This window comes from Anolis carolinensis, chromosome 1 (genome assembly GCF_035594765.1).
Source record: "Anolis carolinensis isolate JA03-04 chromosome 1, rAnoCar3.1.pri, whole genome shotgun sequence".
NCBI lineage: Eukaryota > Metazoa > Chordata > Lepidosauria > Squamata > Dactyloidae > Anolis > Anolis carolinensis.
Window position 1 is genome coordinate 356,300,997 of NC_085841.1, and position 16,906 is coordinate 356,317,902.

Here is a 16,906-nt window from a genome sequence, read left to right on the forward strand (position 1 = left end):
TTCCAGATTGAAAATTTGAGAGATTTCATATGCAACCTTTAATGGCTGTATAGAAGAGACATGTTCATCAGGTATTGACATATCTGGAAACAAGCAATATCTATTAGCCTTCCTGCTTTTGCACAACCATTAAAGGTAGAGGATCAATCTCCAGTTTTCACTCTGGAAACCATATTTGGTAAACTGTTGTCTTCAAAAGTAACTTTGCCAGGCCCTGATCATCACAAAAACAATGCAGCACTAGATTCTTGCACCAAGATGTCCAAAGAATTGAGAGCATCATAGTGTCAATGCTAATTGTTTTCGCTTCTTTCTTTATCTCTCATTACTCTTTTCTTGTTCTATTCCAGCTCTTCTTTATGCAACCATTTTTGGAAATGTCACCACCATTTTCCAACAAATGTATGCCAACACCAACCGCTACCACGAGATGCTGAATAATGTGAGAGATTTCTTGAAGTTGTATCAAGTTCCCAAAGGCCTTAGCGAACGAGTCATGGATTATATTGTCTCCACGTGGTCCATGTCCAAAGGAATCGATACAGAGAAGGTATGACTATATTTGTATCAGTGAAATGCTAGCTGTTGATCATTTCAACCCAACAGGCAACATTTCTCAACAAAGTAAACAAGCGAGGAAGTGGTGTTACTATGTAGAATTTTATGTGTACTTACTTATTTATTATTTTTTGAAATTGTGATGGATAAGAAACATGAAAAAGATATCAGAGGGCTCAGGACCCTATGTTCTGTACTTTATGATTCCTGAGATTTCTTTTGGGAACAGAACTGAACAGCCTGAACTAACAAGCTAGATGGATTTCTTTCTTTCTTTCTCTCTCTTTCTTTCTTTCTTTCTTTCTTTCTTTCTTTCTTTCTTTCTTTCTTTCTTTCTTTCTTTCTTTCTTTCTTTCTTTCTTTCCTTCTTTCTTTCTTTCTTTCCTTCCTTCCTTCCTTCCTTCCTTCCTTCCTTCCTTCCTTCCTTCCTTCCTTCCTTCCTTCCTTCCTTCCTTCCTTCCTTCCTTCCTTCCTTCCTTCTTTCCCTCCCTCTTTCTTTCTTTCTTTCTTTCTTTCTTTCTTTCTTTCTTTCTTTCTTTCTTTCTTTCTTTCTTTCTTTCTTTCTTTCTTTCTTTCTTACGTTCTTCGAACAAGAACCTTCAGATCCATTGGTGGTGTTGTGGGAGTTCAAATCATTTCTGAGTTATGGTGACTGTATTGATCAAAATAAATTGAATGCTATTCCTTTTCTCCTCCATTGGTCAACTCTGCTCATGCAGTCAGAACCTTCTCTGTTGTGACAGACTAATCTTCTCACTCAGATTAGATGAGCTTCCAGTCTTCTAGTTTTTCAGTGTGGTGCAATGAGTTAAACCCTTGTGTCAGCAGGACTGCTGACCAAATCAGTCAGCAGTTTGGATTTGGTCAGCAGTCCTGCTCACACAAAGATTTAACCCATTGGCAGTTCGAATCCGGGGAGCAGGATGAGCTTCCATCTGTCAGCTCCAGCTCCTCATGCGGGAACCTGAGAAAAGTCTCTCACAGGATGGTAAAACATCCTGGGGCAACGTCCTTGCAGACGGCTAATTCTCTCACACCAGAAGTGACTTGCAGTTTCTCAAGTCGCTCCTTACACACACAAAAAGTGAATTGTGTTTAATGAATTTTTCTGTTTTGTTTTTTTCATTATTTTAACTATTGGGTTTTTAGAATTGGAAATAGTTTTCAGATTTTTAAGAAAATGTAAAGTAGTAAAAAAAGTTTCTAAATAAATAACAAGTGGAACTTGAGTAGACTCAAAAAGCTTTGGGATTTGGATGAATATTACATGCCGTAAAAAGGTAAAGTAGTAGAAAAAGGTTCCTTTTTTATGAGTGACTATCTTTGAAAAGTGTTCAGAAACTTTGGCTGGTCCAAAGAGCTGTGGCCGGATTGCTAGCTGGAACTGTGGCTAGCTTCAGGGGGGATACCTGTTGCAACAGCTCCACTGGCTGCCACTGTGCTTCTGGGTACAATTCAAAGGGCTGTTATGTCCTATAAAGACTACGTGTTGCTGTAGTCTATTCGAGATGTAACAAGAGCATGGACCACCCTGTCCAAGTCTGACTTCCCAAGGTACGGGTGCAACTGGCACACAAATTTTAATTATGCAAAACCTCCACTGGCTACTGCTGAAACTTGAGGTTCCAGGCTCAACGATGAAGCCAAGATCACTAAGTAGCAATTGTGAACAGCTATGGACAAGGAAATCTAGGCAAACTGTTCCATATTCACAATGACAGCTTACTGTATATACTCATTAGCTCTTATCTAAATTAAGAACTAGGAGCCTCTGGTGGCTCAGTGTGTTAAAGCGCTGAGCTGCTGAACTTGCAGACCGAAAGGTCTCAGCTTCAAACCTGGGGAGCGAAGTGAACGCCCACTGTTAGCTCCAGCTTCTGCCAACCTAGCAGTTTGAAAACATGCAAATGTGAGTAGATCAATAGGTACCAATCCAGCGGGAAGGTAACGGCATTCCATGCAGTCATGCCGGCCACATGACCTTGGAGGTGTCTACGGACAATGCCAGCTCTTTGGCTTAGAAATGGAGATGAGCACCAACCCCCAGAGTCAGACATGACTGGACTTAACGTCAGGGGAAACCTTTACCTTTACCTTAAATTAAGAACTATCCCCTTCTCTGAGTAGAGTGATAAAAAGCAAGAGTTTAGTCTGCCTGGAGAGAACCTAAAGGAAGCGTCAATCACCCTATTCTCTACTATTTGGGATTTTGGAATGCCAGATAAGGGATGCTACACCTGCAGCTAGTTTATTCTTTCTAAACAAAAAGAAAGAATGAGATCATCACAACTATAGTATTTAGCTGGATTTTGCTTCTTTGAGTTTTGAGATTGCAGACATTGCTCTGTTGCAGGCAATTGTTGTTTTGAAAAGAAAAAAGCCCACAAGATTCTTTGCAAGAGGATTTATTACTCCGCGGTGCTATTCACCCCAGTCTCATATAGTATATTTCAGGCAGCAAAGTGTTCTATTATGAGAAGTATAATTCCCTTCTTTGCAATCTAAACAATAAAAGGAACAGAGAGGAATCTCATATGCCTGCAAGGAGAGAAGGAGAGAGAAAGGAAGAAAAATTCTATATTTAAATCTCTGCAGCAGAGTTCCTATGGCGACAGAATGCGATAACTGTACAGGAGGAATGTGAGGATGTAAAAATAACAGCTAGCCAATATGTCATGAAAGAAGTGTGTCATCTTAAAATAGTTTGTGTCCATGTGTCCGCAAGCAAAAGGGATAGTTTGTATGAAGCCATGCTCTGATTTGAAGCAGGAGACTATGAGGCTCTGGGCTTATTGCTCTTAATTGCCATCAAGTCCACTTTGACTCACAGAAAGTTTATGAATGAGAAATCTTCACATCACCTTATCCTCAACAGCCCTTCCAAACTCAGGACCATAGCTTTTGTTATTGTCTATCAACTAGAATGTGGTCTTCCTTTTCTCCTACCACCTTCTACATTACCAAACATTATTGTCTTCTTAGATGAATCATTCTTCTCATGGTATGGCCATGAGTAGACAAGTTTCAGTTTAGTCATGTTGGCTTCTAGGAAAAGCTAAGGCTCGATTTGTTCTTGGGCCCATTTATTTGTTTTTTGTTAGTCCATTATATTCTTAAAACAGTCCTCCAGCACTACATTTCAGATGAGTTGATTTTCTTTCTGTCAGTTTAATTCATTGTGAAGCTTTCATAACCACTCATAGAGATCAGACATCTGAAGCATGGGCATCCTGACTTTGCTATTCTATGATATGTCCTTACACTTCAGGATTTTCTCTATTTCCTTCATAACTGATCTTCCAAGTCCTAGCCTATTTCATATTTGTTGACTATAGCCTCCATTCAATTTTTTGACTGCATCAAAATAAAGAAAAGCTTTAACTACAGATGTGAAAATTGGATAGTTCCATTTGAACTGAAGTTCTCAGAAACCCCTCTAGAAGTCTCATCTCAGATTCATATTGGATTTTAAGACATTTCTTCACCTTTTCATGCACAGAAATATGTGGGCATTTTATATATATTTATTTAAATTATGATTAGTATTACTTTTCTACGGATCAAAGCAAGGAACAATAACATATTAGAATACAACATAAAGAAATAGTCAAAACAAACATAACTCACAACCTAGGTAAAACATAATTATAAAAGAAGGTAAAGAATCAATACATATAAAAACAACCAGTACATAATTTAAGACATAAAACATTCTGGGTGACCTTGGGCAAGTCACAATCTCTCAACTTCAGCCATGGCAAACCTGTTCTGAACATATGTTGCCAGGAAGAAACCATGATAGGTTCTTCTTAGAGTTACTGTTTAATCAGAAATGACTTGAAGACACACAACAACCATAAAAAGAACAACCCAGAATTTCTTATTTATATGTAAAGTGGGCCCATTGTTTCCATGGGGAATCCGATTCTGGGGATATGAGATATGTAATCATGCCCCATATTATTACATGGCAGTGACCTGAACATGCATGCTTTGGCACATCTGCATTTGCATTGATGCCATCTATATATATAGAAGAGTGATGAAATTTCGGCCTAGGACAAAACAACAAAACTACACATCCCAGAAACACTAAACTTGGCAGCACAACTCCTCATCCATGCCTCTACGTTCATACAACAAAGAGCTCCAGCTACTCCAGAAAACGGCCAGGCTTTGAGACTGCAAGGCTATTTGCTGCTACAGTAGAGTCTCACTTATCCAACATAAACGGGCCGGCAGAACGTTGGATAAGCGAATATGTTGGATAATAAGGAGAGATTAAGGAGAAGCCTATTAAACATCAAATTAGGTTATGATTTTACAAATTAAGCACCAAAACATCATGTTTTACCACAAATTTGGTAGAAAAAGTAGTTCAATATGCAGTAATGCTACGTAGTAATTACTGTATTTACGAATTTATCACCAAAATATCATGATGTATTGAAAACATTGACTACAAAAATGCGTTGGATAATCCAGAACGTTGGATAAGCGAGTGTTGGATAAGTGAGACTCTACTGTATTCCACCTGGCCAACAAAGGATTCCCATAAGCCACAGCAAAACGTGGCTGGGCAAAGCTAGTTTACATATATGAGACGTAACAATCTGCAGTTGTTGGCAACTGCTGTTCGAGAGGTCCACTGTATTCAACAGAAAGCCTTTGCTAATTCAGTCTCCTCAAGAAGTATAAATGCTAAGAAATACAATGATTTTGTGCATTCTTTTTCTAAAAATAAATAATTAATTAAAGTGTGCAGTTAACACATCTTGGAAACAGAATGTCTGTGGCTCAGAAAAGGAGGCAAATGCCAGGAGAGCACTCTGCAAATAAGATCTCTCAAACGGTCAAGATAATATTTACAGCAGTTCTTGGGTACAGTTAAAACACTCATCTTGGAAACGAACAGCTCAGTTTTAATTGAAACGCACTTGACAGTCGGTGAAAAATTAATAGGTTGCTTCTCTTGCTGTGAAAAAAAATAGGTCATTACGCAGTGAATGGCAAATATTGTTTGCTCAGTTTCAATTAAGGTAGCACTTTGCTAGTGACAAAAAGCCCCACTGCATCATTTCCTCCTTAGACTTCGTGATCATTCCTGGACTACAGCAATGCTAGGTTTTATGGAGCCACAGGGAAAACACAGTGCTGAGTGGTTTAGCTGAGCTCATTTATTTTGCCTTGCGGGGGAAATGGAAGCATTACATGAAAAATAGCCGTATTTAACATTAGCAAAAATGACAAATCTTTGTGGTTTAAAAACCCTTTAAGCCCCCCATCCCAACTCTGATGCTCTTAAAGTATTATTCTCATTCCTGTAGGACAGGTATTCAAATTTTCAGTTACCTGCTTGTGGTAAAATATGTCATCCCTAAGAATTTTCTATGTCTTCCAAACAATTCTGTATTATACATCAGGCCTGGGCAAACCTGGGCCCTCCAGATGTTTTGGACTTCAACTCCCACCATTCCTAACAGCTTAAGTGGCGGAGGGGGAAAAGGAAAGGGCCTGAGGCTGTTAGGAATGGTGGGAGTTGAAGTCCAAAACACCTGGAGAGCCCAAGTTTGCCCAGGCCTGGTAGACATTCTCTAATAGTTACCATAAAACCACATTGGAGGACATAGAAAATTTCTAGAAAGGATATGACACTAGGAATTTTCTAGGCCCTTGGGGAAATTTAGGTTCACTTCTGGCAGAAATCATTCATTTCAGTAGAGTTTGCATGGCAAATTCTGAAATGTGTTCCCCACCAATGCAATGGTCATACTGTATTCTTTCTTTCATTCTACTCTTTCTTTGCTTCTGGCCCACATCCAATTTTTTCTTTGTCTTTTGACTTTTCTCTTCAACCTACTTCTAGAGTCTTTGCACAGTTGATACTATCTATTTCAGAAAAGACTGAATCCAGGAATGTTGATACTTTATTAGGGGACCACTATAAATGTTCATAGGGCTCCTGGTGACCAAGTGCGTTAAAGCGCTGAGCTGCTGAACTTGCGGACCAAAAGGTCCCAGGTTCAAATCCCGGGAGCGGAATGAGCGCCCGCTGTTAGCCCCAGCTCCTGCCAACCTAGCAATTTAAAAACATGCCAATGTGAGTAGATCAATGTGAGTAGATCCGGCGGGAAGGTAATGACGCTCCATGCAGTCATGCCAGCCACATGACCTTGGAGATGTCTATGGACAACGCCGGCTCTTCGGCTTAGAAATGGAGATGAGCACCAACCCCCAGAGTCGGTCATGACTGGACTTAACGTCAGGGGAAAACCTTTACCTACCTATAAATGTTCATAGGATCTTTTGATTCCACAACCTCACCAGCAAGGAAGATTGAGTAGGGACTGTGTATGAATGCCTTCTAATCCTTCTGACTACAGATACATACATGGGCACACATGATCTTCATTTAGTAATGATAGTGCTTCAGTCCAGAAGACAAAAAAAGAGAAAAGTAATGGTTCTCCAAAATTCTTAGAGTGCCTTGGATGGCGAGAAGATCAAACCAGTCTATACTCAAGGAAATAAAGCCTGATTGCTCACTGGAAGGAAGGATATTAGAGGCAAAGTTGAAGTACTTTGGCAACATAATGAGAAGATAGGAAAACTTGGAGAAGAGAATGATGCTGAAGAAAATGGAAGGAAAAAGGAAGAGTGGCTGATCAAGTGCAAGATGGATGGATGGTATCCTTGAAGTGACTGACTCGACCTTGAAGGAGCTGACAGGAAGCTCTGACGTGGGCTGGTCCATGAGGTCACAAAGTTGGAAGTGACTGAACAAATAAACAACAAGTGGTTCTCCAAGTTCCCAGAGGTAGGGGAAGAATCCTGACTCATATAGACGGTACAGTTTCCCTACTCCGGTAATTCAAACTTCGGTCCTCCAGGCCTTTTGAACTTAAGCCACTCCGAGTCCCATCGGGGAGATGGGTTGGGATACAAATAAAGTTTTATTAACTTCAGCTCCCCAAATTCCTTGGCAAGGCTGGCTGGGGCTTTTGGATTCTGGTATCGAAAACATCAGGATGAGTAAAGTTTGGAAACCAGTGCCCCTATCCCATCCCTTTATGGAGGGATGGAATTCCCTTTGCCATTTGTTTCCTAACCGGTATCTATCTGGAGATCCTTCTTGTTTACTGTTATAAACAGCAGAACCTTCAAGTTTGTGGAGAGTAGCATTGTCTGGTGGGCAGTTTGGCATAAACGCTTCCCTTAAAACTCTCTTGTGTTTTGGTAGATCCGGAAATTTTATAATGGGAGTAATTAGGCTGCTTTGTAATTTGCTTGCTATTTGTTTAATCAAACAAATCAGTTATACATTTATCTACTCCCCTTAGGGAGAATCATTATACTGCATAGACATCTCAGTCTAGGCAGATTCTTATAGAGATTTGCAGTGTCTAAGCACATTATCTTATTGCAGGAATTTCACAGTTAACATCTTAATTGTCTTTTTAAACAATTAATATTTGTACCAATGTTTCTCAGCATACAGTGGCCCTTTGATATCTGTTGGGATTTCTACCCCCGTGGATACCAACATCTGTGGGTACTCAAATCGCGCTATATAAAATGGCATAGTACATTGATGTCACTTATATAAAATGGAATTAATTTTTAAGATAGGAGCAGAGCTAGTGTGGACTATTTGATTATTGGACTTGAACTCTAGGAGACCTGGATTCAAATTCCAATAATAATAATAATAATAATAATAATAACAACAACAACAACAACAACAACAACAACTTTATTTATACCCCACCACATCTCCCTGTGGGGACTCGGGGCGGCTCACAGTGTTACAAAAGTAACAGCGCAAATACATAAACAATACAACAGTTTAAAACACAAGAAGATTTTCATATCTCCATGAAAACCCTTGGGCAAACCAAATTTTCTCTCAGCCTAAGAGGCATACAATGGCAAAACCTTATCTGAACCAATTGTGAAAATAAAACCCCATGATAGGGATGCCATACGTCAGAAACGACTGGAAGGCACTCAACAATATCAGAGTTGTAGTTGTAGGAGTGGAAAACTGAGGGTTGTTCCCAGATATATAGCCTTCCAGCAGTCACCAGCCAATCCCTCTTCCATGCCTGAAATACAGCTTAATGGTGTAACATTAGAAAATGTTAACCATTTCCACTACCTTGGCAGCCACCTCTCCACAAAAGTCACATTGACACTGAAATACAACACTGCCTGAGCTCTGCGAGTGCAGCATATTTCTAAATAAAGCAGAGAGTGTTTGAGGATCAGGACATCCATAGGGATACCAAGGTGCTTGTTTATAAAGCTGTTGGCCTCCCAACCCTGTTATATGCCTGCCAAACGTGGACTGTCTACAGACATCAAACTCAACTCTTGGAAAAATTCCATCAACATTGCCTCCGAAAAATCCTGCAAATATCTTGGGAAGACGGGCGGAAAAATGTCAGCATGCTGGAAGAAGGAAAGACCACCATTGAAGCAATGCTCCTACGGCATCAACTCCACTGGATTGGCCACACTGTCCGAATGCCCGATCACCGTCTCCCAAAGCAGTTACTCTACTCTCAACTCAAGAACAGAAAATTGAATGTTGGTGGACAGGAAAAGAGATTTCAAGATGGGCTTAAAGCTAACCTTAAAAACTGTGGCATAGACACCGAGAACTGGGAAGCCCTGGCCCTTGAGCACCCTAGCTAGAGGTCCATCGGCTGCCTATTTGGATCTCTGCCCTCAAGTATGATCTAGCAGCCTTAGGATGACAAATTATACCTGCCTTCTTTATTTTTCCATATAGCTCTGTCTTTCTTCTGTTATGACTTGTTTATAGCTGGCTTGGTGTTCAGCCCAGAGAACAATGGTATACAATGACTTTCTAAATAGAAAGTTCTTTTAAACCTATGCAGGCATCATCCATTAATCAGTATACAATTACTTCTCACTGTCATACTTTCCCCCTTATTTTTTACTATTCATAACCAGACCTCAGGGCTTGAAACTTGAACAATATACCATCCAGACAAATATCTCAAGGCAGGAAATATCATAAAATTCACCAATAAAAATGAGATACTAAGTAAAGCCCTTGCATTCCATCCCCCATTCATGTTTTTCCCTTAAATGATTTGAGACTTTCTATCTAATGCCAGAGGATCATTTTGAAAGCAGTGAGGAGGTATACATCAGGGTACTGTTGGACTACAACTCCCATCAACCAATGTGAGGGGATGATGGGGATTGCAGACCCACAACCTCAGACTGCCAAAATATGCCATATTCCTGCTTTTATGCATGTTGAACATGAGGATGCTTTTGAAAATCCAGTTCATTCAATGTGTTGTCGAAGGCTTTCATGGCCGGAATCACAGGGTTGTTGTGTGCTTTTCGAGCTCTGGAACATGACCATACAGCCCAAAAAACACACAACAACCCAGTACATTCATTCTAGGAGTCATACTGACATGTTCAGTTATGGTTGCGGGTAATATTATTTAGTCATGAACATTGTTATTGTTTCACTCAATATTCCTTCTTTTCTCTAGAAGTCATGATTAATCTCATACTTTTTAATTGAGCAATTAAGCCCTGCTTGCTGACCAGGGGCTCTCAGTTTGTTCAGCAAGCCACAAAAAGGATTGTGGCATTCATAGTTAATGGGATTGCAGCACATTTTCTCTTTATGGGTTTTCTTTTTTGTTTTGAAAAATATTTTATGCTCATTACTCAGACAAATGTTTAAAATTTCTAAAAGGCAAGAAAGAAAATGATCCTAGAAAAGCTAGATTAATCACCATGTCTTTTGTTGATGCCTGCAAAAAAAATTCAATAATTCCTTTAGTACTTGGCAAATCAGCTGCCGGACCCATTCAGTCGATTTTATGGAGAAATGTGGGAAAGTAACGTTTTGAAGATCTTTGGAGAGTTTTTATAACTCTCTAAATCTCCTACATAATCAGAAATAGAGATTTGGACATGAGTCATAGCTGAGTGTTAGAATCACAGAATCATAGAATCTTAGAATTTGATTGGGTTACAAGGGCCATCTAGTCCAACCATGTTCTGCCAACACAACCAAAGCATTCATGAAAGATAGCCATCCGTCTTCTGCTTAAAGACTACTGAAGTTGCAGAATCTATCACCCTCCCACACAATTTATTCAACTGCCAACAACTCTTACAATAAAAATTCTTGCTAGTGTTTAAGTGGAATCTCTTTATTTGTGATTTGAATCTATTGGTTTGTGTTATAGTCTCTGGAGCATCAGAAAACAAACTTGCTTCATCTTCTACATCAGACTTCTTAGACTTTTTTTTCCATTCAAGAACCTTTTCTGCTTGAGAAATTTTTTCTGTCCCCAGATATATAGATATATAAAATAGGTACAAAAACCAAACATTTACTGAAAATCAATCAGCATTTGCAAGTCTTGTTAAACAGGCTGATTTTCCTTTTTATGAACTACAACTGAAGCATCGTTTGCAGAGTCCAATGCACATTGTTGCTAACAGATTTGTGTATATGCTTGGCTTTCAGAAACCTTCTACTGTTGCCATTTTTTGAGCCCCAACATTGAGCTATGGGAACCCCATTTGAGATCAGGAACCATAGGTTAAGAAGCAGTCTTCAACATCCCTTCTGATACTTAAAGTTGGCTGTCATGTCACCTCTCAGTCTTCTCTTTCTCAAGCTAAACTTACCCAAATGAGATCTCTTAGAGGTGGAACCCAAGTGTAAACATGACATTTAGTTTTATATAGACCTTATACACATAGCCTGTATGTCATTTTGTATACAATATTTTGTGCATCAAAGTTGATGTACATTGAACCACGAGAAAGCAACCACCAAAAAGCAAAATAACTAGAAGATCACATTATTTGTGTGTGGAAAGTCTAGATCCCTGGTAAGCGCAGCTGAAACAGGATTTAGTAATGGTTGATGTGAGATTCCAGGCAGCTGCTGTCAAACTGAGCTGACAAAATTGGGATATAGGGACAACAATATGGTATAATGAAACATTTTCCTTGTGATTTTTATTTGTGGTTTGAAGCATGTCCAGTGGTGTGGTGGAAATTTTTGAAGGAAGTCCAGGGAGAATCCAAAAACAGAAGCAGCTATGCTGAATAATATCAACTAGCCAGTTATTGCAGTTTGCACTTCTATCATGAGCAAGTGTTTTCTAAAGCTAATTTACATTCAAGTCCCAACCCATGCAAAGAACTCTTTCACACATAGCATTAGAATTCTGTCTTAACTGCTATGGCAGTATCCTGTGGATTCCTGGGATTTGTAGTTGAGTCAGAATCCAGAGCTTTGTGGCTGTAAATTCTAACTTCAAATCCCAGAATTTTATAGGATGGAATCATGGCAGGAAAAGTAGAATTAGGGTGCCATATTTGCAAAAGCGTCCCAGGATACTTTGTGTTAGAAGATGTAGAGTGCATAAAATGTATATTAGCTCTGGGAAATTGTGCATCTCCTGTCCCAGATATTGTGAAATTCCATCTATATTCCATAGCTGTGGAGGTGATAACAGAGTCTTTCCATTGTTGACACCAAAGAAGGAGATCTTCATAGTTCCAGTGACAAGGAACTAGGGAGTAATAGGAATAGATTATGTTTCTTACAAAAATTCCTTTTTGTAAATGCAAACCTTGTACAGAAAGGAGATACCCTATATACTCATGTATACGTCAAGTTTTTGTTCCCCTGAAGCAGAATTGGTACTTTCCCCTCTCTGTGGATTGATGCTCAATTTATCTATGAGCCATATCAAAATCAATAATTTTGGCCCTAAAACCTTCCCTTGACTAATATGTGAGGTTGACACATACAGTAATGTTGGCAAATGTACTGCATGAATTTCTCTAATCAGAGAAGTTGTCCAAGTCTGTCAATTGGTTTACAAAGAACTTTGTGTTTTGCCAGAGCTGTCACGACCCAGGCTGCAGAGCACCAATAACCATACACAGAGGCCAGAATCTATCTAATATCTTTATTAAGGAAATATGTAAAGTCAATAAAAATAAGTGTAGAATATAGTTCAGAAGAAGACCTTTCAGGAAAGGTCAATTATAGTCCAGGAAAACAATGTCCAATATAAAATATTAAGGTCCAAAGTTGTAATCCAGTAACCGAAACACTCACTTTGCCAAGCAAAGTGAGGGGAGATGACAAGGTCCTTTAGGCCATGAAACTAAAGCAAGGCTAGGAAGTAAACTTGATTCTTGGAACACAAGGCTTGATTCAAGGCAACAAGAAACGAGGAGCAAAACAAGATCCGTGGTGAATTCGTGGCGAGATCCAGGAAGCAAAACAAGGTCCTGGAAGGCAAAAGCAAGGCTGGAAACAGGAACAAGAACTTGAACGCGGGAGCAGCGTAGTCCACACACAACCTACTCCCGGAGCTGACGAATTGACTCCGCAAGATTCCTACGTGGGCAAAACACCTAAGTAGGGTCTCGTTTTCCCGCCAGAGAACAATTCTCTGGGGAACCAGAACCGAAAGCCATTCTCTCAGTCCAGATGCATGACTCCCTAAAGATTCCCATGGGAAGCAGCCTTAATCAACCATTTGTTTGGCAGCGATTCTCAGGCTTCTGCGATTAGCCTGTTGAGCTCCTTTCTGTTGTTGATAATAATCACGGCGAGAAAAAGGGGGAGATTTCGGCTCAGGGCTTGTTTGGGAAACTTCTGGGAGGCAAATCTCCTGCAGGTGCAGGGGCTCCATCTCTGGCTGTGAAAGCTCCAATTCTGGCTGAAACGGTGGGAAACCTAAGTTTTCCTCTTCATCTGTCACAACAGCGCTAGGAACGGGACTACATGGCCCATGAGTCATCACAAGAGCTTAGAAATAACACATTAAAACTGACATCATTGCTTTTTGTTTTTTTATGGCATGGAGACCCAAACAAGTGGCATTGTTTTCATGTCAACTTACTACTTTTACTTGCTACTTTAGAGTGGGGTGGCACAGAGAATTGGGATGGATATATGTGTATATTTGATTAAAAAAATTAAAAAGTAACATGTTGTTGTTAACTGGCATCAAGTTGACTTTGAAATATGCTGATCCCATGAATGATAGAGCTCCAAGTCATCCTATCATCAGCTCTCACATCCTAAGGGTAGCTGTGACTTCCCTGATTGAATGTTTCCACCTGGAATGGGTCTTCCTCTTTTCTTACTTTATTCGACATTTTTTAAAACAACCATTATTGTTTTATCTACTGAGTTAGGACTTCTCGTGATGTTGGTAAGAAGTAACATCATGATTCAAGATGCTGCTTTGAATCCCTATATCAGGAGAAAGCCAGGATAAAAATAAAGGTAAACAAACAAACAAATAAAGGAAGGGAGCAGTTCCCAAGTGAGGACAAACAGAATCCCAGCAAGGAGTAACAGCAATGTCTTTGTGTTGTCGAAGGCTTTCATGGCCGGGATCACAGGGTTGTTGTATGTCTTTCGGGCTGTGTGGCCATGTTCCAGAAGTATTCTCTGGTGACGTTTCACCCACATCTATGGCAGGCATCCTCAGATCCTCCATGCCTCACAACCTCTGAGGATGCCTGCCATAGATGTGGGTGAAACGTCAGGAGAGAATACTTCTGGAACATGGCCACACAGCCCGAAAGACATACATCAACCCAGCAATGTCTTTCTTTCTTTTTATGGAATTTGAAATCCATTGTGTTAGCATCTAAAGCAGTACTTTTCTCCTTCAGCTCCCAGAAACTTTTGCCAACCTTACCAGTAATGATTAATTCTGGGAGCCAAAGCCCATAAACATCTAGAGGACCCAAAGTGGAGAACCCCGGCTTTAAAGTAACCCTGGCAAGCTCCAGTTTTAGCACACTCTGATTTAGTTCTCTCTACCGAGGCGACAAGAATGGGGAGGGATTCACATGGCTGCTTTGATTGTGGTTCATTTCATGCCAATTGAAAGAATCCCCAAGATGAACGCCTTCCAGAGAGCTGCCTGGCATTGATTGTGTAGCTATGGGTGCCGCTCTTGTTAACCAGGCTTAACCGATTTCATAGCACTTACGAAGCCACCCTGAAGGCTTGCCGCGGGAAGGAAAGGATATTTTGGATGGTTGAAAGCCTTTTAGCAGACGCTTGTCAGTTCAAGATAACCCAAAATGAGAAGAAACAATTTCTTTGTGTTGGTTGCTTCAGCTTTCTTCCCCACCTTTTTATCAGCCCTGTTTCCTGCAGCATCCTTTTCAGCCATTCTAGAAGCTTGTCTTAAACACCTTGTCTGTGTTGAGAAAATACTGGAGGAAAAAGAAAACAGGATCAGAATCCTATCCATGGGGAATTTGAAGCTTTCTTTCTCAGTCTCATGAGCAACAGAGAAGTAGAAGCAAAACTGTATTGTTTTGCTGTGGGTTGTTCTTGTTTTTTTGTTTTTCTTCATGTGCTACAATTGTATTTATTGATTCAAGGAGGGCATGTTAGATTGGCAGGAAGGAGGAAAGCCATCGCCAAAAAGGGGGAATAGAAGTTTGTGTTAAAAGAACACCTGCTGCTAATATATGTTTTAAGATGTACATTTAGAAAGCATTACTCTAGAAATAAAGTGGATTGGACATTGTGGTCCACTTGAAATATTCAGTTTTAATTTGCAAGAGCAGAGTTGTATACACAGGCCATTTGGCATGGAGAGGCAGATGAGCATGTGCAAAAACAAACAAACAAACAAAAACAAAAAAAAACACCCCCAAAACAAACCTGTCACCATCACTGAAAAATGACCCTTGTATAGAGATCCCGAGTTACAAAAACCACTCTGAACAAATCTTGGCAAGTCAGTCTTGGCAGGTTCACCTTGGGATTGCCATACGTTGGAAATGACTTTAAGGCACACTACAGCAGCACAAAATGTTACAGAGGAAGAGCGTTGTTGCTTTCCATATTTGAAAATAAAAGTGTACAATTCTGTTAGGTGCTTCAAAATTAGATGTTGTCAAGTCATGGAAATCATTCAAAGATCTTTCTATACAAAAGTGGATGAATAATGTGTGATCTATATAACACTAACAAGAGGATTATCAAACAGAAAAATCAAGAAGGAGAAATTTGAAGAAATTTGGAAGCCTTTTATTGCTCCTGTTACTTGTGTGAACAGGATTTAAACCACTATCTGTCATACCCCAGCCACCTTTGGTTTCTGAACCTGATTCAGAAATGAACTATAACCTGGATGAAGTTTATTCTGACTTTTTACCTAGTCCACGGAGCTCTTTCCAATTACAGCTGCCGGCTGTTGATAGCTCGGATGATTCCTTAATTGGGAGAGAAAGTGAAAATATTACTCCCATGGCGGAACCAGATGTTCTTAGTTCCCCAGAGAATGTGTCCTTTAACAGAAGGGAGTTTCTGCATCACCAGAGATCTGAGAAACAAGAACTCTGCAGGAATAACCGCTTGGCATCTCGAGGGGATAATGGATAGGAGGTTTCCCTTGGGAACCTTTAGGGAGTTTGGCTTTCATTGTTTGTGATCAATCTAAGCTCCATAAAAGTGTTTTGCACCGTGGACACTTCGCGGTGTCAACGTTGCTATTTCCTGAGAAAGGTTCACCGTCTCTAGCTCCTGTTTCTTCCAAGCCAAGTTTCCAGATCCTGGCGGCCAAGCCGAGCAGCGAATCCTGAGTAGACCCAGATTAAGTCTACTTCCTTGCCTTGTTCCTTTTTTTTTTTACATCATTTTTATTAGTGCTTTTGACACAAAGTGAAGAAAAGAAGAGAGACACATAAACATAATCCGACAAAATATGACTAAGTGAAAAGGGGGAACAGTGTTACAGATAAAAAATGAATTTGTGAATAGGTCCAGACAGCAAAAAGAGAAAAAAAAAAAGGAGAGGTAACTGGAAACGAAAACTATAACCTAAAATAAAATCATTAGCTTAAAATTGACTTCCATCATTTTACAGTGTCTTATGTATTGACTATATCGCATTTTCTTTCAACCATCTCTATCTCATGTCTCTATGTGGTATATTTTCCTTTATCTTTATTTTTTATTTTTATTTATTTATTTATTTATTTATTTTTTCAATTGTTTTGTGGATCATATCTTTTATATCCTTTTAGACAATCACCTTAAAATTCTCATCCTTCAAATAATCTTTCACTAATTCCCAGTTTGTCGGTTTCTTCGGTCTACCTTGATTGTTGTGTAGTAGGTATGTTAATTTATCCATATTCATAATTTTCCAGGTCTTATTTATCCAGCAACTTATTTCTGGTGTTTCTTTATCTTTCCAGTGTTTGACAAAAGTCATTCTGGCTGCGGTAGTAAGATAATTAAACAGAATTTCCTTGTTTCTATCTTTTTCTATAT

The 16,906-nt window shown here is 39.6% G+C and overlaps 1 protein-coding gene across 1 annotated transcript in view; it reads left to right on the plus strand.

Moving 5' to 3' along the window:
* kcnh5 (potassium voltage-gated channel subfamily H member 5) overlaps window positions 1-16,906 on the plus strand; it is a 296,860-nt gene that overhangs the window by 180,162 nt on the left and 99,792 nt on the right. Inside the window, exon 8 of the mRNA XM_062968582.1 lies at window positions 351-550. Coding sequence (XP_062824652.1) covers window positions 351-550 — 200 coding nt within the window. The remainder of the gene's footprint in view (window positions 1-350; window positions 551-16,906) is intronic.